The sequence below is a fragment of the Chiloscyllium punctatum genome, chromosome 31 (assembly GCF_047496795.1).
Source record: "Chiloscyllium punctatum isolate Juve2018m chromosome 31, sChiPun1.3, whole genome shotgun sequence".
NCBI lineage: Eukaryota > Metazoa > Chordata > Chondrichthyes > Orectolobiformes > Hemiscylliidae > Chiloscyllium > Chiloscyllium punctatum.
In genome coordinates this window covers 68,266,446-68,290,032 of record NC_092769.1, presented here as the reverse complement: position 1 = coordinate 68,290,032, position 23,587 = coordinate 68,266,446, and the positions used below count along the sequence as shown (strand labels likewise).

The 23,587-nt window shown below is 58.6% G+C and overlaps 1 protein-coding gene across 4 annotated transcripts in view; it reads right to left on the bottom strand.

Annotated features, from left to right (window-relative positions):
- Nucleotides 1-20,955, bottom strand: part of LOC140457026 (EH domain-binding protein 1-like) — a 93,679-nt gene extending 72,724 nt beyond the window's left edge. For all 4 annotated transcript variants that reach the window (XM_072550933.1, XM_072550935.1, XM_072550934.1 and 1 more), the window contains exon 1: nucleotides 20,670-20,955. In XM_072550933.1, coding sequence (XP_072407034.1) covers nucleotides 20,670-20,773 — 104 coding nt within the window. In that variant the 5' untranslated portion in view covers nucleotides 20,774-20,955. The remainder of the gene's footprint in view (nucleotides 1-20,669) is intronic.
- Between the last annotated feature and the right edge of the window lie 2,632 nt (nucleotides 20,956-23,587).

The following is a 23,587-nucleotide window of genomic DNA, read 5'->3' as shown; positions in this document are numbered from 1 at the left end:
GGAAGCATTGGAAAAAGGGGCAGAGGAGATTTACCAGGATGTTGCCTGGTCTGGAGGGAAGGTCTTATGAGGAAAGGCTGAGAGACTTGGGTCTGTTCTCATTGGAAAGAAGGCGGCAAAGAGGGGATTGAATAGAGACATACAAGATGATCAGAGGATTAGATAGGGTAGACAGTGAGAGTCCTTTTCCTAGGATGATGACGTCAGCGTGTATGAGGGGGCATAACTACAAATTGTGATGACAGAGGCAGGTTCTTTACACAGAGACTGGTCAGGGTGTGGAATGCCCTCCCTGCTAACGTAGTCAACTCAGCCACATTAGGGAGATTTAAACAATCCTTAGATAAGCACATGGATGATTTTGGGATAGTGTAGGGGGACGAGCTGAGAATAGTTCACAGGTCGGCGCAACATCGAGGGCCAAAGGGCCTGTTCTGCGCTGTATTGTTCTATGTTGTATGATAATACCACTAGGCCATTGCCTTCCCCAGTCCTCAATATTTTCAATAATGGAGCTCTCTGTGGAGTTTCATCACACTCCAAGTGAAAACCAATTTCCCCTCATCTCGGTCCGAAACGATTGGGCCTTTATCCCAAAACTGGGCCCCCGTGTTCTAGACGCCAACAGGGAGAACCAATCTCGCGGCGCTGGCCCTCTCAACCCCTTCAGAATCTCGTACACCTCAACGCTCTCATCGCTCATGCTTCCAAATCCGAAGACTATCGATCCCAGTTTCCTCAGCTTCCCCATCACAGGGCGGGATTAATCTGCCTCCAGTTCAGCACTATCCTTCCTCGAGTGTGGATTCCAAGAACCCAATGTTCCCTGGCGCGGTCTCACCAAAGGCTGCAGGATTCAGAGCAGGACTCCTGTACTCGAAACAACCTTCTCAATCAAGAGTTCAGGGTCAGGAACTCACCTCCTGGCTCCAAACCCCTCCCCCCCCCACCCCTCCCCTGTCCACCGAGTTCTGAAGGGGAGGGTCGCTGGACCTGAAATGTTGACCCTCGCTTTCTCTCTGCGGGTACCTGCTGAGGTTTCCCAACCGTATCTGCTTTTCAGTTTGCATTCCCAATGGCTTTCCGTCCACCGTCGATGAGGGACAAGTCAGGAGGGTGAGGGAATACTCCCCACTTGCCCCTGGATGGAGGGGGGGGGGGGGTGGGGCAACTCCAACAACAGTCGAGAAGCTCCACACCATCCAGGGACAAAGCAGCCCCCCCACTCAATTGGCACCACACCCCCCTCCCTCCACCCCTCAGTGGCGGCAGTGTGTACCATCTACAAGCAACTCCCTGAGGCTCCTCAGACAGCACCTTCCAAACCCACGCCCACTTCCATCCAGAAGGAGAGGGGCAGTGGGAACATCACCCCCTGCAAGTTCCCACTCCCCATCCCGACTTGGAAACATATCGGCCGTTCCTTCAGTGTTGCCGGGTCAAAATCCTGGAACTCCCTCCCTCAGGGCACCTACCTATTGACCACAGACTGCAGTGGTTCAAGCCAACAGCTCATCACCTTCTCAAAGGGACAATGAGGGATAGGGGCTTGCCCAACCAGCAACACCAAACAATCCAAGTTCCAAGACAGCAATATGATGGTCACCCTCTCTTCAGCTTTTTCTTTGATGTTAACTACTGACCCCAGGAGACTGAGAACTCCCCCTTGGCACCACTTCACGGCTTGAGCACAGACTGCTTCAGTCTGAGGAGCGGTGAGTGGTATTGAACATTGTGCTATCATTGGTGTACATCCCCACCTCTGACCCTATGACAAGGGGACGGTCATTGATGAAGCAGCTGATGGGCTGAGGACACTCCCCTGAGGGACTCCTGCAGAGATGTCCTGGAGCTGAGATAACTGACCCTCCAACAACCAGCACCATCTTCCTACGAGTCCAACCAGCACAGAGTTTGCCCCCGATACCCACTGGATTTGCCAGGGCTCCTTGATGCCACACTCGGTCGAATGTATCCTCGATGCCAAGGGCTGTCCCTCTCCCCTCCCCTCTGGAATCCAGCTCTTCTGTCCATGTTTGAACCGCGGCTGGGATGAGGTCAGGAGCTGAGTGGCCCTGGGGGGGGGGATCCCAAACTGGGCATCACTGAGTGGGTGCTGCTTGTTGGCACTGTCGGTGACCCCTTCCATCACTTTACTGGATGATGGAGAGGAGACCGATGGGGTGGTAATTGGCCAGCTTGGATTTCTCCTGATTTTCATGTCCAGGACGTACCCGGGCACTGTTCCAGATTGTCGGGTGGATGCCAGTGTTGGAACGGTACTGGAACAGCTTGGCAAGGGGCGCGGCAGGTTCAGGAGAACAGGTCTTCAGGACTCTTGCCAGAATGTTGTCAGGGCCCACAGCCTTTGCAGTATCCAGTGCCTCCAACCGTTCCCTGATATCACGGGGAGTGGATCGAACCGGAGGAACACTGATCTCTGTGATACTGGGGGACTGCTGGAGGAGGCTGAGCTGGATCACCCACTGGGCACTTCTGACTCAAGATTGAACGTTTCAGCCAACTCTTTCACCCTGATCTTCTGGGCTCCTCCATCAGGGAGGGTGGGGATATTTGGGGAATACCCTCCTCCTGGGAGTTCCTGAAATGCCCAGCAACATTTCTTTGCTGTGCTGTCTTTTGACTTAAAAAGTAGAGAGAGCTTTACTCTGTATCTGACCCCGTGCTGTCCCTGTCCTGGGGAGTGTTTATTGGGTACAGTGTAGAGGGAGCTTTACTCTGTATCTAACCCCATGCTGTCCCTGTCCTGGGGAGTGTTTGATGGGGGGGACAGTGTAGAGGAAGCTTTACTCTGTATCTGACCCCGTGCTGTCCCTGTCCTGGGGAGTGTTTATTGCGGAAAGTGTAGAGGGAGCTTTACTCTGTATCTAACCCAGTCCTGTCCCTGTCCTGGGGAGTGTTTGATGGGGGACAGTGTAGAGCGAGCTTTACTCTGTATGTAACCCCGTGCTGTCCCTGTCCTGGGGAGTGTTTGATGGGGAACAGTGTAGAGGGAGCTTTACTCTGTATCTAACCCCGTGCTGTCCCTGTCCTGGGGAGTGTTTGATGGGGAACAGTGTAGAGGGAGCTTTACTCTGTATCTAACCCCGTGCTGTCCCTGTCCTGGGGAGTGTTTGATGGGGGACAGTGTAGAGGGAGCTTTACTCTGTATCTAACCCCGTGCTGTCCCTGTCCTGGGGAGTGTTTATTGGGGACAGTGTAGAGAGAGCTTTACTCTGTATCTAACCCAGTCCTGTCCCTGTCCTGGGGAGTGTTTGATGGGGGACAGTGTAGAGCGAGCTTTACTCTGTATGTAACCCCGTGCTGTCCCTGTCCTGGGGAGTGTTTGATGGGGAACAGTGTAGAGGGAGCTTTACTCTGTATCTAACCCCGTGCTGTCCCTGTCCTGGGGAGTGTTTGATGGGGAACAGTGTAGAGGGAGCTTTACTCTGTATCTAACCCCGTGCTGTCCCTGTCCTGGGGAGTGTTTGATGGGGGACAGTGTAGAGGGAGCTTTACTCTGTATCTAACCCCGTGCTGTCCCTGTCCTGGGGAGTGTTTATTGGGGACAGTGTAGAGAGAGCTTTACTCTGTATCTAACCCAGTCCTGTCCCTGTCCTGGGGAGTGTTTGATGGGGGACAGTGTAGAGGGAGCTTTACTCTGTACCTAACCCCATGCTGTCCCTGTCCTGGGGAGTGTTTGATGGGGGACGGTGTAGAGGGAGCTTAACTCTGTATCTAACCCCGTGCTGTCCTTGTCCTGGGGAGTGTTTGATGGGGGACAGTCTAGAGGGAGCTTTACTCTGTATCTAACCCCGTGCTGTCCCTGTCCTGGGGAATGTTTGATGGGGGACAGTGTAGAGGGAGCTTTACTCTGTATCTAACCCCGTGCTGTCCCTGTCCTGGGGAGTGTTTGATGGGGGACAGTGTAGAGGGAGCTTTACTCTGTACCTAACCCCATGCTGTCCCTGTCCTGGGGAGTGTTTGATGGGGGACAGTGTAGAGCGAGCTTTACTCTGTACCTCACCCCGTGCTGTCACTGTCCTGGGGAGTGTTTGATGGGGGGACAGTGTAGAGGGAGCTTTACTCTGTATCTAACCCCGTGCTGTCCCTGTCCTGGGGAGTGTTTGATGGGGGACAGTGTAGAGAGACCTTTACTCTGAATCTAACCCCGTGCTGTTCCTGTCCTGGGGAGTGTTTGATGGGGGACAGTGTAGAGGGAGCTTTACTCTGTATGTAACCCCGTGCTGTCCCTGTCCTGGGGAGTGTTTGATGGGGGACAGTGCAGAGGGAGCTGTACTCTGTATCTGACCCGTGCTGTCCCTGTCCTGGGGAGTGTTTGATGGGGGACAGTGCAGAGGGAGCTTTACTCTGTATCTAACCCCGTGCTGTCCCTGTCCTGATGATAGTTTTTAAATTGACCAGCCCAGATTTCACAACAAGGATATGCACAACTGGCTACAAGATATTTTCAGATTACACTGTTCCTACGTCCAGGCAGGATTCAAACGGGTATCAAATTCCAGACACGAAGGTCTCAAGGGACCCTCTTTCTCTGACTGACAGTGCGGCACTCCCTCAGTACTGACCCTCCGACAGTGCGGCACTCCCTCAGTACTGACCCTCCGACAGTGCGGCACTCCCTCAGTACTGACCCTCTGACAGTGCAGCACTCCCTCAGTACTGACCCTCCGACAGTGCAGCACTCCCTCAGTACTGACCCTCCGACAGTGCGGCACTCCCTCAGTACTGACCCTCTGACAGTGCAGCACTCCCTCAGTACTGACCCTCCAACAGTGCGGCACTCCCTCAGTACTGACCCTCCGACAGTGCGGCACTCCCTCAGTACTGACCCTCCGACAGTGCGGCACTCCCTCAGTACTGACCCTCCGACAGTGCGGCACTCCCTCAGTACTGACCCTCCGACAGTGCGGCACTCCCTCAGTACTGACCCTCCGACAGTACGGCACTCCCTCAGTACTGACCCTCTGAACAGCGTGGGGCTCTCTGGGGGACAGAGGAAGAGAAAGCAAAAGACTGAAAGACAGGTGAAGTCGGGAGAGAGAGAGTGGGATGGGGGGGATGGACAGAACAGGATGGCAGTGTGGGGAAAAGGCAGGAAGGTAGAACAAGAAAGAGAGAGAGAGAGATAGAGAGAGCATTTTGGACAGGCGACAGCTGGAATGATATCGCACTTGACAAACAATTAACCTTCGACAGATTAAAGCTGCCAACCCACTTGTACATTGGCCTTTTTGTGTTATGACTCCTTGTCTTCTCAATTGATTGCTACAACCGTCTCTCTCTCTCTCTCTCTCTGCAGCTATTGGACTTTCAACTCATCACTCACAGAGAGAGGTGGTGAGGGGGGTGGCTGGGGGATTATTCCATTGGCACTCTCGAACTCTGACCCCTGAGAAAACCATCTAGCAGGTCTGGAGAGAGCTTCCCAGAATGACGCTACCATATTGTCTGGGCACCTTCCCGGCTGCCAAAACAACTCTTTCTGTTTTCTTTTGGAAACGTTAAGGTCGGGTTGGGTTGGGTTGGGGGAGCGATCTCTTTCTCTCTCTCTCTCCGAACTGTCACATTTGCGGAGGGTTGGGGCAGAGATGGGAGGGTGTGCGCTAATGTTAAGTCCCAGCTGTGAGGAAGGGGTGGGTGGTGTTGCGGGATTGGCCCGGTATCAATGTTCTCTCCCCCAGCTCCTCCTCCGCCACCCACCTCCCTCCTCAGAGAGGGGAAGGACCTGGTGTTGAGCTGAACGTACGCTTTCATAACGCAGGAGAACGGGGTTGCTGAGGTGTGCGCACAGCAAGATCCCGCCAGCCCACGCCACGCGCGGGTAGCCCAGGACGTCGACACCGACAGGCCCTTCAGCCCACCCAGCCTGTGTTGACCCATGGGGGCATTTCAAGGCTGGAATACCCTTTGCCTCCACACTGTCTGTATCTCACTGTTCCCCCACCCAGAAGCCTTCCAGTGTGGAAGCGAGCCGTTTGGCCGATCGTGTCGAAACTGTCCCTCTGAAATGGCCAATCCACTCTAACCTGCACATCCCTGGACACTATGGGATAATTTAGCACGGCCAATCCACCCTAACCTGCACATCCCTGGGCACTATGGGACAATTTAGTATGGCCAATCCACCCTAACCTGCACATCCCTGGGCACTATGGGACAATTTAGCACGGCCAATCCACCCTAACCTGCACATCCCTGGGCACTATGGGACAATTTAACACGGCCAATCCACCCTAACCCTCACATCCCTGGGCACTATGGGACAATTTAGCACGGCCAATCCACCCTAACCCTCACATCCCTGGGCACTATGGGACAATTTAGCACGGCCAATCCACCCTAACCTGCACATCCCTGGGCACTATGGGACAATTTAGCACGGCCAATCCACCCTAACCTGCACATCCCTGGGCACTATGGGACAATTTAGCACGGTCAATCCACCCTAACCTGCACATCGCTGGGCACTATGGGACAATTTAGCATGGCCAATCCACCCTAACCTGCACATCCCTGGGCACTATGGGACAATTTAGTACGGCCAATTCACCCTAACCTGCACATCCCTGGGCACTATGGGACAATTTAGCACGGCCAATCCACCCTAACCTGCATATCCCTGGACACTATGGGACAATTTAGCGCGGCCAATGCACCCTAACCTGCACATCCCTGGGCACTATGGGACAATTTAGCACGGCCAATCCACCCTAACCTGCACATCCCTGGGCACTATGGGACAATTTAGCATGGCCAATCCACCCTAACCTGCACATCCCTGGGCACTATGGGACAATTTAACACGGCCAATCCACCCTAACCTGCACATCCCTGGGCACTATGGGACAATTTAACACGGCCAATCCACCCTAACCTGCACATCCCTGGGCACTATGGGACAATTTAGCACGGCCAATTCACCCTAACCTGCACATCCCTGGGCACTATGGGACAATTTAGCACGGCCAATCCACCCTAACCTGCATATCCCTGGACACTATGGGACAATTTAGCGCGGCCAATGCACCCTAACCTGCACATCCCTGGGCACTATGGGACAATTTAGCACGGCCAATCCACCCTAACCTGCACATCCCTGGGCACTATGGGGCAATTTAACACGGCCAATCCACCCTAACCTGCACATCCCTGGGCACTATGGGGCAATTTAGCACGGCCAATCCACCCTAACCTGCACATCCTTGGGCACTATGGGACAATTTAGCACGGCCAATCCACCCTAACCTGCATATCCCTGGACACTATGGGACAATTTAGCGCGGCCAATGCACCCTAACCTGCACATCCCTGGGCACTATGGGGCAATTTAGCGCGGCCAATGCACCCTAACCTGCACATCCCTGGGCACTATGGGGCAATTTAGCACGGCCAATCCACCCTGACCTGTACATCCCTGGGCACAATGGGACAATTTATCTGGAATTCCTCAGCAGTTCTAGCAGCATCTGGTGAGGGAAATCCGAGTTCGCGTTTCAGGTCGAGTGATGCTCCCTCCGCGTTCGTCATATCTGTCCACGAAGCTAATCCCCTCCGGACCAGGCAACATCCTGATTATAGCGTTTCTGTCCCCTCTCGGATTTCCACAACAGATTTTACCGACACGCAGGTTGGACCAGGTATTCCCAATGGCCACGTTTGACTGGCTTTCCCGTTCTGGGCAACCGTCCAAAAGGACTCCCAAACACTTTCTCCGTGATTTGGTAATCCTTGGGATCGTTGCCATGAGCCGGGAAGGTGTCTCGGTGCTACAGTCAAAGTAAAAGAAAGCCCCATGTTCACTTTCTCTTTCAGTGACTGGGGTGAGGTGCTGGAAATTGCAAAACGTTGTCAAGTGGTTAGAGGCATTGACACACACACCCACGGTGCTGTTGAGGTTTCAGTACTGGCCCCAAGGCATTCAGGGAAGAACTCTCACTCACTGTCGCTAAGACAAACCATGCCCGCTGACACAGCCACTCAGAACTCGGAGATAAGTACCTCACCTGAAGGACCCTGCATACACTGCGGCACTCCCTCAGTACTGACCCTCTGACAGTGCGGCACTCCCTCAGTACTGACCCTCCGACAGTGCGGCGCTCCCTCAGTGCTGACCCTCCGACAGTGCGGCGCTCCCTCAGTGCTGACCCTCCGACAGTGCGGCGCTCCCTCAGTGCTGACCCTCCGACAGTGCGGCGCTCCCTCAGTACTGACCCTCCGACAGTGCGGCGCTCCCTCAGTACTGACCCTCCGACAGTGCGGCGCTCCCCCAGTACTGACCCTCCGACAGTGCGGCGCTCCCCCAGTACTGACCCTCCGACAGTGCGGCGCTCCCTCAGTACTGACCCTCCGACAGTGCGGCACTCCCTCAGCACTGAACCTCCGACAGTGCGGCACTCCCTCAGCACTGACCCTCCGACACTGCGGCACTCCCTCAGCACTGACCCTCCGACACTGCGGCACTCCCTCAGCACTGACCCTCCGACACTGCGGCACTCCCTCAGCACTGACCCTCCGACACTGCGGCACTCCCTCAGCACTGACCCTCCGACACTGCGGCACTCCCTCAGTACTGACCCTCCGACAGTGCGGCACTCCCCCAGTACTGACCCTCCGACAGTGCGGCACTCCCTCAGCACTGACCCTCCGACAGTGCGGCACTCCCTCAGTACTGACCCTCCGACAGTGCGGCACTCCCTCAGCACTGACCCTCTGACAGCGCGTTGTGTCTAACTGAGCGCATTCCTCTTTGAATGAGATCGTGCTGGCTCAGATGGTAGGTTGGCCTAATGTTCCCTCCGAATCCTGCTTTCCACCTCTGGAAGTGATTTCGGATCGTAGGACTGGGATGAAAAGAGAAGGAACACAGAGACGCAGAATCCCGGTGAGATCATCTGATCTTTGGCAGCGTTCCCTCAGTTGGCCTGTTTTGGTCACTTGGCCTTTGTCTGAATCAGTGGGGAATTTGTGAAATGTAAACTCAGAACCAGTGCCTGCTCAATTCCGTCTCTGCTCCAGCTCAGTTATTCCTGTTTCTCCGCCTGGGAAGCGAGTGGATCCCAGCCAGCCTGATATCCCAGGCCTAATGATCCTCTCTCTGCTGCTCCCCCCTCACCCCCCGGCAAACTGGGTTGTGATCTTTCTGTGCGCCTGATCAGCTGCATTGGCGCTTCGTCCATCACAGAAAAAATTTACGGCCCTTCCCCGCCGAGTCCTCCGTTGGCGAACTGGTAAAAGGCACTACATAAATGCAATTCCCTTCTCCCAAGCTCTTTTCACAACCAGACAGTGGGATTGGCGGGGTGTTGGCGGGATTGTGGGTTGACTAGATGATCACCCGGCCCAGAGGAGTGTCCCAGGACGGGGGTCCAAGCCGGTGAAATGCCACCTCGTCAGGCCATCCCATCCGGTGTCTCCCTGGATACGGGGCCTACTCGATTCAGTCATCCCTTCGGACCGAAGGAGGAGGAACAGAGCGCCTGCATAATCTCCCACAAGGCAACTGACGTCCCAAGTTGACGTCACTGCCAAACAGAGGGCTAGCGAAGGGGTCGTCAGGCTGGAATTCGGCAGCCATTTTGTGAACTGCAAGCTCTCACTGACCGCCCCCTTCCCCACACGTGGCGGCACAGAGGGAGGCCTATTAATCAGGGAGGCCCTGCAGCCAGAGGAGAAGCCCCCAAGGACCCAGTGGTCAGAGGGGGAGGCTCAGGGCCTAGGCTGCAGGTTCAGTCCTAATAGGAGGGCCGGGTGATAATGAAGGAGGAGGAGACCTGAGGGCCTAGTGAATGGAGGGAAGCCTGAGGGTCCAGTGGTAATGAAGGGAAGCCTGAGGGCCCATTGACAATGGAAGGAGGCCGAAGGGCCCAGCAATAATGGAAGGATGTGTGAGTGCCCAGTGATAACAGAGGGAGGCCTGAGGGCCCAGTGATAACAGAGAGAGGCCTGAGGGCCCAGTGATAACAGAGGGAGGGCTGAGGGCCCAGTGATAACAGAGGGAGGGCTGAGGGCCCAGCGATAACAGAGGGAGGCCTGAGGGCCCAGTGATAACAGAGGGAGGCCTGAGGGCCCAGTGATAACAGAGGGAGGACTGAGGGCCCAGCGATAACAGAGGGAGGCCTGAGGGCCCAGCGATAACAGAGGGAGGCCTGAGGGCCCAGCGATAACAGAGGGAGGCCTGAGGGCCCAGCGATAACAGAGGGAGGACTGAGGGCCCAGCGATAACAGAGGGAGGACTGAGGGCCCAGTGATAACAGAGGGAGGACTGAGGGCCCAGTGATAACAGAGGGAGGCCTGAGGGCCCAGCGATAACAGAGGGAGGACTGAGGGCCCAGTGATAACAGAGGGAGGCCTGAGGGCCCAGTGATAACAGAGGGAGGCCTGAGGGCCCAGTGATAACAGAGGGAGGCCTGAGGGCCCAGTGATAACAGAGGGAGGCCTGAGGGCCCAGTGATAACAGAGAGAGGCCTGAGGGCCCAGTGATAACAGAGAGAGGCCTGAGGGCCCAGTGATAACAGAGAGAGGCCTGAGGGCCCAGTGATAACAGAGGGAGGGCTGAGGGCCCAGCGATAACAGAGGGAGGCCTGAGGGCCCAGCGATAACAGAGGGAGGCCTGAGGGCCCAGCGATAACAGAGAGAGGCCTGAGGGCCCAGTGATAACAGAGAGAGGCCTGAGGGCCCAGTGATAACAGAGGGAGGACTGAGGGCCCAGCGATAACAGAGGGAGGACTGAGGGCCCAGCGATAACAGAGGGAGGACTGAGGGCCCAGTGATAATGGATGGAGACAATGAGGACCTGCAAAACACACGCAATGCCTAAAACCCAGGAAGTAGTGAACTGAAGCAAGCTGTTCCAATCCCACTTCCCCACTGGCCAGCTTCTGCTTTGTTACTCAACAGTTTCTCAATTCCCCTTTTCACTGGGGGTCGAAGTCTCCCTGTTTTGGTCAACCACTTCCGAAGGGCGTCTGAGGTACAACACTGACTGTAACCAGCACACACTGTCCCTGAAAGGGACAGCGAGAGGACTGTTATGTAGAGAATGCGAGACACCTCCAAGTGCTTGCCACCCTGTTTCATTCAGCGGCAGGATTTGGAATTACCTGACAATCCGTCAGACCCACAGAGGGTGACCATACTCAGCAAAGAGTCACAGTCAATAATCAGCCCACCATTCTCTCAAAGAAAATGCCATTCTCATTCCTCCCTGTGCAACTTCACTGTCCTCAACGCTGTCCCCATCAAACACTCCCCAGGACAGGGACAGCACAGGGTTAGATACAGAGTAAAGCTCGCTCTACACTGTCCCCCCATCAAACACTCCCCAGGACAGGGACAGCATGGGGTTAGATACAGAGTAAAGCTCCCTCTGCACTGTCCCCCATCAAACACTCCCCAGGACAGGGACAGCACAGTGTTAGATACAGAGTAAAGCTCCCTCTACACTGTCCCCCCATCAAACACTCCCCAGGACAGGGACAGCACAGTGTTAGATACAGAGTAAAGCTCGCTCTACACTGTCCCCCCCATCAAACACTCCCCAAGACAGAGTCAGCACGGGGGTTAGATACAGAGTAAAGCTCCCTCTACACTGTCCCCCATCAAACACTCCCCAAGACAGAGTCAGCACAGGGTTAGATACAGAGTTAAGCTCCTTCTACACTGTCCCACAACACTCCCCAGGACAGAGACAGCACGGGGTCAGATACAGAGTAAAGCTCCCTCTACACTGTCCCACAACAAACGCTCCCCAGGACAGAGACAGCATGGGGTTAGATACAGAGTAAAGCTTCCCCTACACTGTCCCCCATCAAACACTCCCCAGGACAGGGACAGCACGGGGTTAGATACAGAGTAAAGCTCCCTCTACACTGTCCCCCATCAAACACTCCCCAGGACAGGGACAGCACGGGGTTAGATACAGAGTAAAGCTCCCTCTACACTGTCCCACAACAAACGCTCCCCAGGACAGAGACAGCATGGGGTTAGATACAGAGTAAAGCTTCCCCTACACTGTCCCCCATCAAACACTCCCCAGGACAGGGACAGCACGGGGTTAGATACAGAGTAAAGCTCCCTCTACACTGTCCCCCATCAAACACTCCCCAGGACAGGGACAGCACGGGGTCAGATACAGAGTAAAGCTCCCTCTACACTGTCCCACAACAAACGCTCCCCAGGACAGAGACAGCATGGGGTTAGATACAGAGTAAAGCTTCCCCTACACTGTCCCCCATCAAACACTCCCCAGGACAGGGACAGCACGGGGTTAGATACAGAGTAAAGCTCCCTCTACACTGTCCCCCATCAAACACTCCCCAGGACAGGGACAGCACGGGGTTAGATACAGAGTAAAGCTTCCCCTACACAGCCCAAACATGAATTGTAAACTCAAGAAGTTGGTTCCCTTCACTCCCCAAGCTATTGGGCCCAGAGGAGTGGTGGGTGGGCGAGGGGGGAGGTTGTGGCGAGCAGGCAAGGCTGGTTAGGGGTGGGATTGGAGTGATGCCTGCTTTGCCCAGCGTATGGCCGTGGCAGGGAAGGGGCATCCAGTCAGGGGAGGGGTAGGGAACCATCAGTGTGTCAGAGTGGGGGCCCGTCCAACACTATACCGCCAAGAGGCACGCTCGTGAAGGTCCTGCAGTCGATCAGCCAGTGGGCGGCACTGCTGGAGAACAGGAAGTGAGCTCCCCTGGCAAACCCGTTCCCCAACACTACCACAGACGGGGACAGCCTGGAGAGTGGTAACACATCTACCCCAGTCTCTCTCTCTCTCTGTCACACGCACAATGAAAGCAGTTACAGAGCGGCAGGGACTGACAGTGTGGGGGGGGGGGGGTGGGGGTAGGGACTGACAGTGTGGGGGGGGTGGGGTGGGGGTAGGGACTGACAGTGTGGGGGGGGTGGGGTGGGGGTAGGGACTGACAGTGTGGGGGGGGTGGGGTGGGGGTAGGGACTGACAGTGTGGGGGGGGTGGGGTGGGGGTAGGGACTGACAGTGTGGGGGGGGGGGGGTGGGGGTAGGGACTGACAGTGTGGGGGGGGTGGGGTGGGGGTAGGGACTGACAGTGTGGGGGGGGGGGGGGGGGGGGGGTAGGGACTGACAGTGTGGGGGGGGTGGGGTGGGGGTAGGGACTGACAGTGTGGGGGGGGGGTGGGGTGGGGGTAGGGACTGACAGTGTGGGGGGGGTGGGGTGGGGGTAGGGACTGACAGTGTGGGGGGGGGTGGGGTGGGGGTAGGGACTGACAGTGTGGGGGGGGTGGGGTGGGGGTAGGGACTGACAGTGTGGGGGGGGTGGGGTGGGGGTAGGGACTGACAGTGCTGGGGGGGGTGTGGGGGGTAGGCTCTGACAGTGCAGGGGGGGGTGTGTGGGGTGTAGGGACTGACAGTGCAGGGGGGTGTGGGGGGGTAGGGACTGACAGTACAGGGGGGTGTGGGGGGGTAAGGACTGACAGTACAGGGGGGTGTGTGGGGGGGTAGGGACTGACAGTGCAGGGGGGTGTGGGGGGGTAGGGACTGACAGTACAGGGGGGTGTGTGGGGGGGTAGGGACTGACAGTGCAGGGGGGTGTGGGGGGGTAGGGACTGACAGTACAGGGGGGTGTGTGGGGGGGTAGGGACTGACAGTGCAGGGGGGTGTGTGGGGGTAAGGACTGACAGTACAGGGGGGTGTGGGGGGTAGGGACTGACAGTGCAGGGGGGTGTGGGGGGTAGGGACTGACAGTGCAGGGGGGTGTGGGGGGTAGGGACTGACAGTGCAGGGGGGGGTGTGGGGGGTAGGCTCTGACAGTGCAGGGGGGGGTGGGGGGTAGGGACTGACAGTGCAGGGGGGTGTGTGGGGGGGGTGGTAGGGACTGACAGTGCAGGGGGGTGTGTGGGGGGGGGGGTAGGGACTGACAGTACAGGGGGGTGTGGGGGGGTAGGGACTGACAGTACAGGGGTGTGTGTGGGGGGTAGGGACTGACAGTACAGGGGGGTGTGTGTGGGGGGTAGGGACTGACAGTGCGGGGGTGTGTGGGGGGTAGGCTCTGACAGTACAGGGGGGGTGTGGGGGGTAGGGACTGACAGTGCAGGGGGTGTGGGGGGGGGTAGGGACTGACAGTGCAGGGGGTGTGGGGGGTAGGGACTGACAGTGCAGGGGGATGTGTGGGGGGGGGGTAGGGACTGACAGTGCAGGGGGGTGTGTGTGGGGGGGTAGGGACTGACAGTGCAGGGGGGTGTGTGGGGGGGTAGGGACTGACAGTGCAGGGGGGTGTGTGGGGGGGGGGTAGGGACTGACAGTGCAGGGGGGTGTGTGTGGGGGGGTAGGGACTGACAGTGCAGGGGGGTGTGGGGGGGGGTAGGGACTGACAGTGCAGGGGGGTGTGGGTGGGGGGGTAGGGACTGACAGTGCAGGGGGGTGTGTGTGGGGGGGTAGGGACTGACAGTACAGGGGGGTGTGTGTGGGGGGTAGGGACTGACAGTGCAGGGGGGTGTGGGTGGGGGGGTAGGGACTGACAGTACAGGGGGGTGTGGGGGGGTAGGGACTGACAGTGCAGGGGGGTGTGGGTGGGGGGGTAGGGACTGACAGTACAGGGGGGTGTGTGTGGGGGGGGTAGGGACTGACAGTACAGGGGGGTGTGTGTGGGGGGGTAGGGACTGACAGGACAGGGGGGTGTGTGTGGGGGGGTAGGGACTGACAGGACAGGGGGGTGTGGGGGGGTAGGGACTGACAGTGCAGGGGGGTGTGGGTGGGGGGGTAGGGACTGACAGTACAGGGGGGTGTGTGTGGGGGGGGTAGGGACTGACAGTGCAGGGGGGTTTGGTGGGGGGGTAGGGACTGACAGTACAGGGGGGTGTGGGGGGGGTAGGGACTGACAGTACAGGGGTGTGTGGGGGGGTAGGGACTGACAGTACGGGGGGGGTGTGGGGGGGTAGGGACTGACAGTACAGGGGGGTGTGTGTGGGGGGGTAGGGACTGACAGTACAGGGGGGTGTGTGGGGGGGGTAGGGACTGACAGTGCAGGTGGGGGTGTGGGGGGTAGGGACTGACAGTACAGGGGGGTGTGTGTGGGGGGGTAGGGACTGACAGTGCAGGGGGGTGTGTGGGGGGGGGGGGTAGGGACTGACAGTGCAGGGGGTGTGTGTGGGGGGGGGGTAGGGACTGACAGTGCAGGGGGTGTGTGGGGGGGGTAGGGACTGACAGTGCAGGGGGGGGTGTGGGGGGTAGGGACTGACAGTGCAGGGGGGGGTGTGGGGGGGTAGGGACTGACAGTACAGGGGGGTGTGTGTGGGGGGGGGGTAGGGACTGACAGTGCAGGGGGGGGTGTGGGGGGTAGGGACTGACAGTACAGGGGGGTGTGTGTGGGGGGGTAGGGACTGACAGTGCAGGGGGGTGTGTGGGGTGGGGGGTAGGGACTGACAGTGCAGGGGGGTGTGGGTGGGGGGGTAGGGACTGACAGTGCAGGGGGGTGTGTGTGGGGGGGTAGGGACTGACAGTGCAGGGGGGTGTGTGGGGGGGTAGGGACTGACAGTGCAGGGGGGTGTGTGTGGGGGGGTAGGGACTGACAGTACAGGGGGGTGTGTGTGGGGGGGGTAGGGACTGACAGTGCAGGGGGGTGTGGGTGGGGGGGTAGGGACTGACAGTGCAGGGGGGTGTGTGTGGGGGGGTAGGGACTGACAGTGCAGGGGGGTGTGTGTGGGGGGGTAGGGACTGACAGTGCAGGGGGGTGTGGGTGTGGGGGTAGGGACTGACAGTACAGGGGGGTGTGTGTGGGGGGGTAGGGACTGACAGTGCAGGGGGTGTGTGGGGGGGGTAGGGACTGACAGTACAGGGGGGTGTGTGTGGGGGGGGGGTAGGGACTGACAGTGCAGGGGGGTGTGGGTGGGGGGGTAGGGACTGACAGTACAGGGGTGTGTGGGGGGGTAGGGACTGACAGTACAGGGGGGTGTGGGGGGTAGGGACTGACAGTGCAGGGGGGTGTGGGTGGGGGGGTAGGGACTGACAGTACAGGGGGGTGTGTGTGGGGGGTAGGGACTGACAGTACAGGGGGGTGTGTGTGGGGGGGGTAGGGACTGACAGTGCAGGGGGGTGTGTGTGGGGGGGTAGGGACTGACAGTGCAGGGGGGTGTGGGTGGGGGGGTAGGGACTGACAGTACAGGGGGGTGTGTGTGGGGGGTAGGGACTGACAGTACAGGGGGGTGTGGGGGGTAGGGACTGACAGTGCAGGGGGGTGTGGGTGGGGGGGTAGGGACTGACAGTACAGGGGGGTGTGTGTGGGGGGGGTAGGGACTGACAGTGCAGGGGGGTGTGGGTGGGGGGGTAGGGACTGACAGTACAGGGGGGTGTGGGTGGGGGGGTAGGGACTGACAGTGCAGGGGGGTGTGTGTGGGGGGGTAGGGACTGACAGTGCAGGGGGGTGTGGGTGGGGGGGTAGGGACTGACAGTACAGGGGGGTGTGTGGGGGGGTAGGGACTGACAGTACAGGGGGGGTGTGGGTGGGGGGGTAGGGACTGACAGTACAGGGGGGTGTGGGTGGGGGGGTAGGGACTGACAGTGCAGGAGGATGTGGGGGGGGGGTAGGGACTGACAGTGCAGGGGGGGTGTGGGGGGGTAGGGACTGACAGTACAGGGGGGTGTGTGTGGGGGGGTAGGGACTGACAGTGCAGGGGGGGTGTGTGGGGGGGGTAGGGACTGACAGTACAGGGGTGTGTGGGGGGGGGGTAGGGACTGACAGTGCAGGGGTGTGTGGGGGGGGGGTAGGGACTGACAGTACAGGGGGGTGTGTGGGGGGTAGGGACTGACAGTACAGGGGGGTGTGGGGGGGTAGGGACTGACAGTGCAGGGGGGTGTGGGTGGGGGGGTAGGGACTGACAGTACAGGGGGGTGTGTGTGGGGGGTAGGGACTGACAGTACAGGGGGGTGTGTGTGGGGGGTAGGGACTGACAGTACAGGGGGGTGTGTGTGGGGGGGGTAGGGACTGACAGTACAGGGGGGTGTGGGGGGGGGTAGGGACTGACAGTACAGGGGGGTGTGGGGGGGGGGTAGGGACTGACAGTACAGGGGGGTGTGTGGGGGGGTAGGGACTGACAGTACAGGGGGGTGTGGGTGGGGGGGTAGGGACTGACAGTACAGGGGGGTGTGGGTGGGGGGGTAGGGACTGACAGTACAGGGGGGTGTGGGTGGGGTGGGTAGGGACTGACAGTGCAGGGGGGTGTGTGTGGGGGGGGTAGGGACTGACAGTGCAGGGGGGTGTGGGTGGGGGGGTAGGGACTGACAGTACAGGGGGGTGTGTGGGGGGGTAGGGACTGACAGTACAGGGGGGTGTGGGTGGGGGGGGTAGGGACTGACAGTACAGGGGGGTGTGGGTGGGGGGGTAGGGACTGACAGTACAGGGGGGTGTGGGGTGGGGGGGTAGGGACTGACAGTGCAGGAGGATGTGGGGGGGGGGTAGGGACTGACAGTGCAGGGGGGGTGTGGGGGGGTAGGGACTGACAGTACAGGGGGGTGTGTGGGGGGGGGTAGGGACTGACAGTGCAGGGGGGGTGTGTGGGGGGGGTAGGGACTGACAGTACAGGGGTGTGTGGGGGGGGGGTAGGGACTGACAGTGCAGGGGTGTGTGGGGGGGGGGGGTAGGGACTGACAGTGCAGGGGGGTGTGTGTGGGGGGGTAGGGACTGACAGTGCAGGGGGGTGTGTGTGGGGGGGTAGGGACCTGACAGTGCAGGGGGGTGTGTGTGGGGGGGTAGGGACTGACAGTGCAGGGGGGTGTGTGTGGGGGGGTAGGGACTGACAGTACAGGGGGGTGTGGGGGGCTAGGGACTGACAGTACAGGGGGGTGTGTGTGGGGGGGGGTAGGGACTGACAGTACGGGGGGGGGTGGGTGGTAGGGACTGACAGTACAGGGGGGGTGTGGGTGGTAGGGACTGACAGTACAAGGGGGTGTGGGGGGGGGAGTAGGGACTGACAGTGCAGGGGTGGTGGGGGGGTTGGGACTGACAGTGCGGGGGGGGTGGGGGGGTTGGGACTGACAGTGCGGGGGGGGTGGGGGGGGTAGGGACTGACAGTGCAGGGGGGGGGTGTGGGGTGGTAGGGACTGACAGTGCGGGGGGTGTGTGGGGGGGTGTAGGGACTGACAGTGCAGGGGTGGTGGGGGGGTTGGGACTGACAGTGCGGGGGGGGTGGGGGGGGTAGGGACTGACAGTGCAGGGGGGGGTGTGGGGTGGTAGGGACTGACAGTGCGGGGGGTGTGTGGGGGGTGTAGGGACTGACAGTGCAGGGGGGGGTGGGGGGGGTAGGGACTGACAGTGCGGGGGGTGTGTGGGGGGGTAGGGACTGACAGTGCAGGGGGGGGTGGGGGTGGTAGGGACTGACAGTACAGGGGGGTGTGTGGGGGGGGTAGGGACTGACAGTGCAGGGGGGGGTGTGGGGGGTAGGGACTGACAGTACGGGGGGGTGTGGGTGGTAGGGACTGACAGTACAGGGGGATGTGTGGGGGGTGTAGGGACTGACAGTGCGGGGGGGGTGGGGGGGTTGGGACTGACAGTGCAGGGGGACGTGTGGGGGGTGTAGGGACTGACAGTGTGGGGGGGGTGGGGGGGGTAGGGACTGACAGTGTGGGGGGGGTGGGGGGGGGTAGGGACTGACAGTGCAGGGGGATGTGTGGGGGGTGTAGGGACTGACAGTGTGGGGGGGGTGGGGGGGGGTAGGGACTGACAGTGCAGGGGGGTGTGTGGGGGGGGGTAGGGACTGACAGTGCAGGGGGATGTGGGGGTTAGGGACTGACAGTGCAGGGGGGTGTGGGGGGGTAGGGACTGACAGTACAGGGGGATGTGGGGGTTAGGGACTGACAGTGTGGGGGGGGTAGGGACTGACAGTACAGGGGGATGTGGGGGTTAGGGACTGACAGTGCGGGGGGGGTGGGGGGGGTAGGGACTGACAGTGCGGGGGGGTGGGGGGGTTGGGACTGACAGTGCGGGGGGGGGGGTGGGGGGGTAGGGACTGACAGTGCAGGGGGTGTCTGTGTGGGGGGGGTAAATCATCTACACTGGGGTAGGGTCTGACAGTGCATGGGGGGGTGTGTGTATTGGGTGGTGGAGGTGAAATTGGGGTAATTTCCCTTCCAGCCTGCAGGGAGCTGGTAAATAGATAAGGATAGATGTGGGATTGCAAAGGGAGAGAGAGAGAGAGAAAAAGGGTTTTTTTGGAGAAGGGGAAGGGAGAAGGGGAAGGGAGAAGGGGGGATTTTCAGTCAGTGGGGGAGAGAGACAGACAGAAGGGTTTTTTTGGAGAAGTGGTAGAGGGGGATTTTCAGAGAGGGGAAGAGAGAAGGGGCTTTTTGGAGAAGGGGAGATAGAGGGTGAGAGAGAAAAGGGGTTATGGAGAGAGAGAAAGAAGGGGTTATGGGGAGAGAGAGAGAGAAGGGTTTTTTGGGGAGAGAGAGAGGGGGTTATGGGGAGAGGGGGAGAGAGAGAGAGAGAGAGCGAGAAGGGGTTATGGGGAGAGAGAGAGAAGAGTTTTTGGGGAGAACAGGGAGAGAGAAGGGGTTATGGGGAGAGAGAGAGAGAGAAGGGTTTTTTGGGGAGAGAGGTGGGGGGGTTATGGGGAGAGGGGGAGAGAGAGAGAGAGCGAGCGAGAAGGGTTTATGGGGAGAGAGAGAGAGAGAGAGAAGAGTTTTTGGGGAGAACAGGGAGAGAGAAGGGGTTATGGGAGAGGGGGAGAGAGAGAGAGAGAGAGAAGGGTTTTTGGGGAGAGAGAGAGAGAGAAGAGTTTTTGGGGAGAACAGGGAGAGAGAAGGGGTTATGGGGAGAGGGGGAGAGAGAGAGAGAGAGAGAAGGGTTTTTGGGGAGAGAGTGAGAGCGAGAAGGGGTTATGGGGAGAGAGAGAGAGGAGTTTTTGGAGGAGAGAGAGAGAAGAGTTTTTGGGAGAGCAGGGAGAGAAAGAGAAGAGTTTTTGGGGGGGAGAGAGAGAAGAGTTTTTGGGGAGAACAGGGAGAGAGAAGGGGTTATGGGGAGAGGGGGAGAGAGAGAGAGAGAGAGAAGGGTTTTTGGGGAGAGAGAGAGAGAGAAGAGTTTTTGGGGAGAACAGGGAGAGAGAAGGGGTTATGGGGAGAGGGGGAGAGAGAGAGAGAGAGAGAAGGGTTTTTGGGGAGAGAGTGAGAGCGAGAAGGGGTTATGGGGAGAGAGAGAGAGGAGTTTTTGAGGAGAGCAGGGAGAGAGAGAGAGAAGAGTTTTTGGGGAGAGCAGGGAGAGAGAGAGAAGAGTTTTTGGAGAGAGCAGGGAGAGAGAGAGAAGAGTTTTTGGAGAGAGCAGGGAGAGAAAGAGAAGAGTTTTTGGAGAGAGCAGGGAGAGAAAGAGAAGAGTTTTTGGGGGGAGAGAGAGAAGAGTTTTTGGGGAGAGGGAGAGAGAGAAGGAGTTCGTGGGGGAGAGAGAGAGAGAGAGAGAGAGAGAGAGACGGGGACATTGAGCTTGTGTCAAATGCTAAAAAAAGACAAAATCTCACTTCCTCAAACTTTTTGTCAGGCTCCCGGGCTGCAGCAACGCGCTGTTTCCTATAATATCCACCCCCCCACTCTCTTCCCCACCGTGTGCACCTCCTCCCCAGTTTCATCTACAATCGCGGACAGACAAACCCCCCCACCCCCCACCCCTGAGAAAGACAGAAGCTCCTCACCATTTCTGAGTGCATTCGATCACCAGCTCCTGGTAAGAGGCGACGAACTGAAACTTGGAAGCTCTCTTACCCACGCGTTGGAGCCTCTTCCAAACCGAGGTCATTCCTGCACGAGTTGCCTTGGCTGGGAGATCCCTGAAGGTGTTGGGGTTTACCCCCCGAACCGAGCTGGAGGGAGGGGGAGACAGACAGAGGGGAGGAGTGTGACTTGCCCTCACCCCACCCCCCCCCCCAGGAGACAGGAGAGCAGCGGACTGCCTCAGGACTGCTCCAGCGATCCACGACTGGGAACTGCACACTTTCAGGAAATGAAATTTTACATCGGCCGGCCTCCTGTCAGCTGTCAGTGCTCCTCCCTGTCAGTGTACACACCCCCCCCCCCCTCCCTGTCAGTGTACACCCCCCCCCTCTCAGTGTACACACCCCCCCTGTCAGTGTACACACCCCCCCTGTCAGTGTAAATACCCTCCCTGTCAGTGTACACACCCTCCCTGTCAGTGTACACACCCTCCCTGTCAGTGTACACACCCCCCCTGTCAGTGTACACACCCTCCCTGTCAGTGTAAATACCCTCCCTGTCAGTGTACACATCCCCCCTGTCAGTGTAAATACCCTCCCTGTCAGTGTAAATACCCTCCCTGTCAGTGTACACACCCACCCTGTCAGTGTAAATACCCTCCCTGTCAGTGTACACACCCTCCCTGTCAGTGTACACACCCCCCCCCTGTCAGTGTACACCCCCCCCCCCTGTCAGTGTACACATCCTCCCTGTCAGTGTACACACCCCCCCTCTCAGTGTACACACCCCCCCTGTCAGTGTACACACCCCCCCTGTCAGTGTACACACCCTCCCTGTCAATGTAAATACCCTCCCTGTCAGTGTACACACACCCCCCTGTCAGTGTACACACCCCCCCTGTCAGTGTACACACCCCCCCTCTCAGTGTACACACCCCCCCTGTCAGTGTACACACCCCCCCCTGTCAGTGTACACACCCCCCCTGTCAGTGTACACACCCTCCCTGTCAATGTAAATACCCTCCCTGTCAGTGTACACACACCCCCCTGTCAGTGTACACACCCCCCCTGTCAGTGTACACACCCCCCCTCTCAGTGTACACACCCCCCCTGTCAGTGTACACACCCTCCCTGTCAGTGTACACACCCCCCCTGTCAGTGTACACACACCCCCCCTGTCAGTGTACACCCCCCCCCGTCAGTGTAAATACCCTCCCTGTCAGTGTACACCCCCCCCCCGTCAGTGTAAATACCCTCCCTGTCAGTGTACATACCCTCCCTGTCAGTGTACACCCCCCCCCGTCAGTGTAAATACCCTCCCTGTCAGTGTACACACCATCCCTGTCAGTGTACACACCCTCCCTGTCAGTGTAAATACCCTCCCTGTCAGTGTACATACTCTCCCTGTCAGTGTACACACCCCCCCCGTCAGTGTACACACCCTCCCTGTCAGTGTAAATACCCTCCCTGTCAGTGTAAATACCCTCCCTGTCAGTGTACACACCCTCCCTGTCAGTGTACATACCCTCCCTGTCAGTGTAAATACCCTCCCTGCCTGTGTAAATACCCCCCTGTCAGTGTACACACCCTCCCTGTCAGTGTACACACCCCTCCCCTGTTAGTGTACACACCCTCCCTGTCAGTGTACATACCCTCCCTGTCAGTGTAAATACCCTCCCTGTCAGTGTACATACCCTCCCTGTCAGTGTAAATACCCTCCCTGTCAGTGTACATACCCCCCTGTCAGTGTAAATACCCTCCCTGTCAGTGTAAATACCCTCCCTGTCAGTGTACACACCCTCCCTGTCAGTGTACACACCCTCCCTGTCAGTGTAAATACCCTCCCTGTCAGTGTACATACCCTCCCTGTCAGTGTAAATACCCTCCCTGTCAGTGTAAATACCCTCCCTGTCAGTGTACATACCCTCCCTGTCAGTGTACACACCCTCCCTGTCAGTGTAAATACCCTCCCTGTCAGTGTAAATACCCTCCCTGTCAGTGTACACACCCTCCCTGTCAGTGTACATACCCTCCCTGTCAGTGTACACACCACCCCCCCTGTCAGTGTACACACCCTCCCTGTCAGTGTAAATACCCTCCCTGTCAGTGTACACACCTTCCCTGTCAGTGTACACACCCTCCCTGTCAGTGTAAATACCCTTCCTGTCAGTGTACACACCCTCCCTGTCAGTGTACATACTACCCTGTCAGTGTACACACCATCCCTGTCAGTTTACACACCCTCCCTGTCAGTGTACATACCCTCCCTGTCAGTGTAAATACCCTCCCTGTCAGTGTACACACCCCCCTGTCAGTGTAAATACCCTCCCTGTCAGTGTACACACCCTCCCTGTCAGTGTAAATACCCCCCCGTCAGTGTAAATACCCTCCCTCTCAGTGAACATACCCCCCTGTCAGTGTACACACCCTCCCTGTCAGTGTACACACCCTCCCTGTCAGTGTAAATACCCTCCCTGTCAGTGTACACACCCTCCCTGTCAGTGTAAATTCCCTCCCTGTCAGTGTAAATACCCTCCCTGTCAGTGTACACACCCTCCCTGTCAGTGTAAATACCCTCCCTGTCAGTGTAAATACCCTCCCTGTCAGTATAAATACCCTCCCTGTCAGTGTACACCCCCCCCTGTCAGTGTACACACCCCCCCTGTCAGTGTACACATCCCCCCTGTCAGTGTACACACCTCCCCTGTCAGTGTACATACCCTCCCTGTCAGTGTAAATACCCTCCCTGTCAGTGTACACACCCTCCCTGTCAGTGTACATACCCTCCCTGTCAGTGTACACCCCCCCCCGTCAGTGTAAATACCCTCCCTGTCAGTGTACACCCCCCCCTGTCAGTGTACACACCCTCCCTGTCAGTGTACACATCCCCCCTGTCAGTG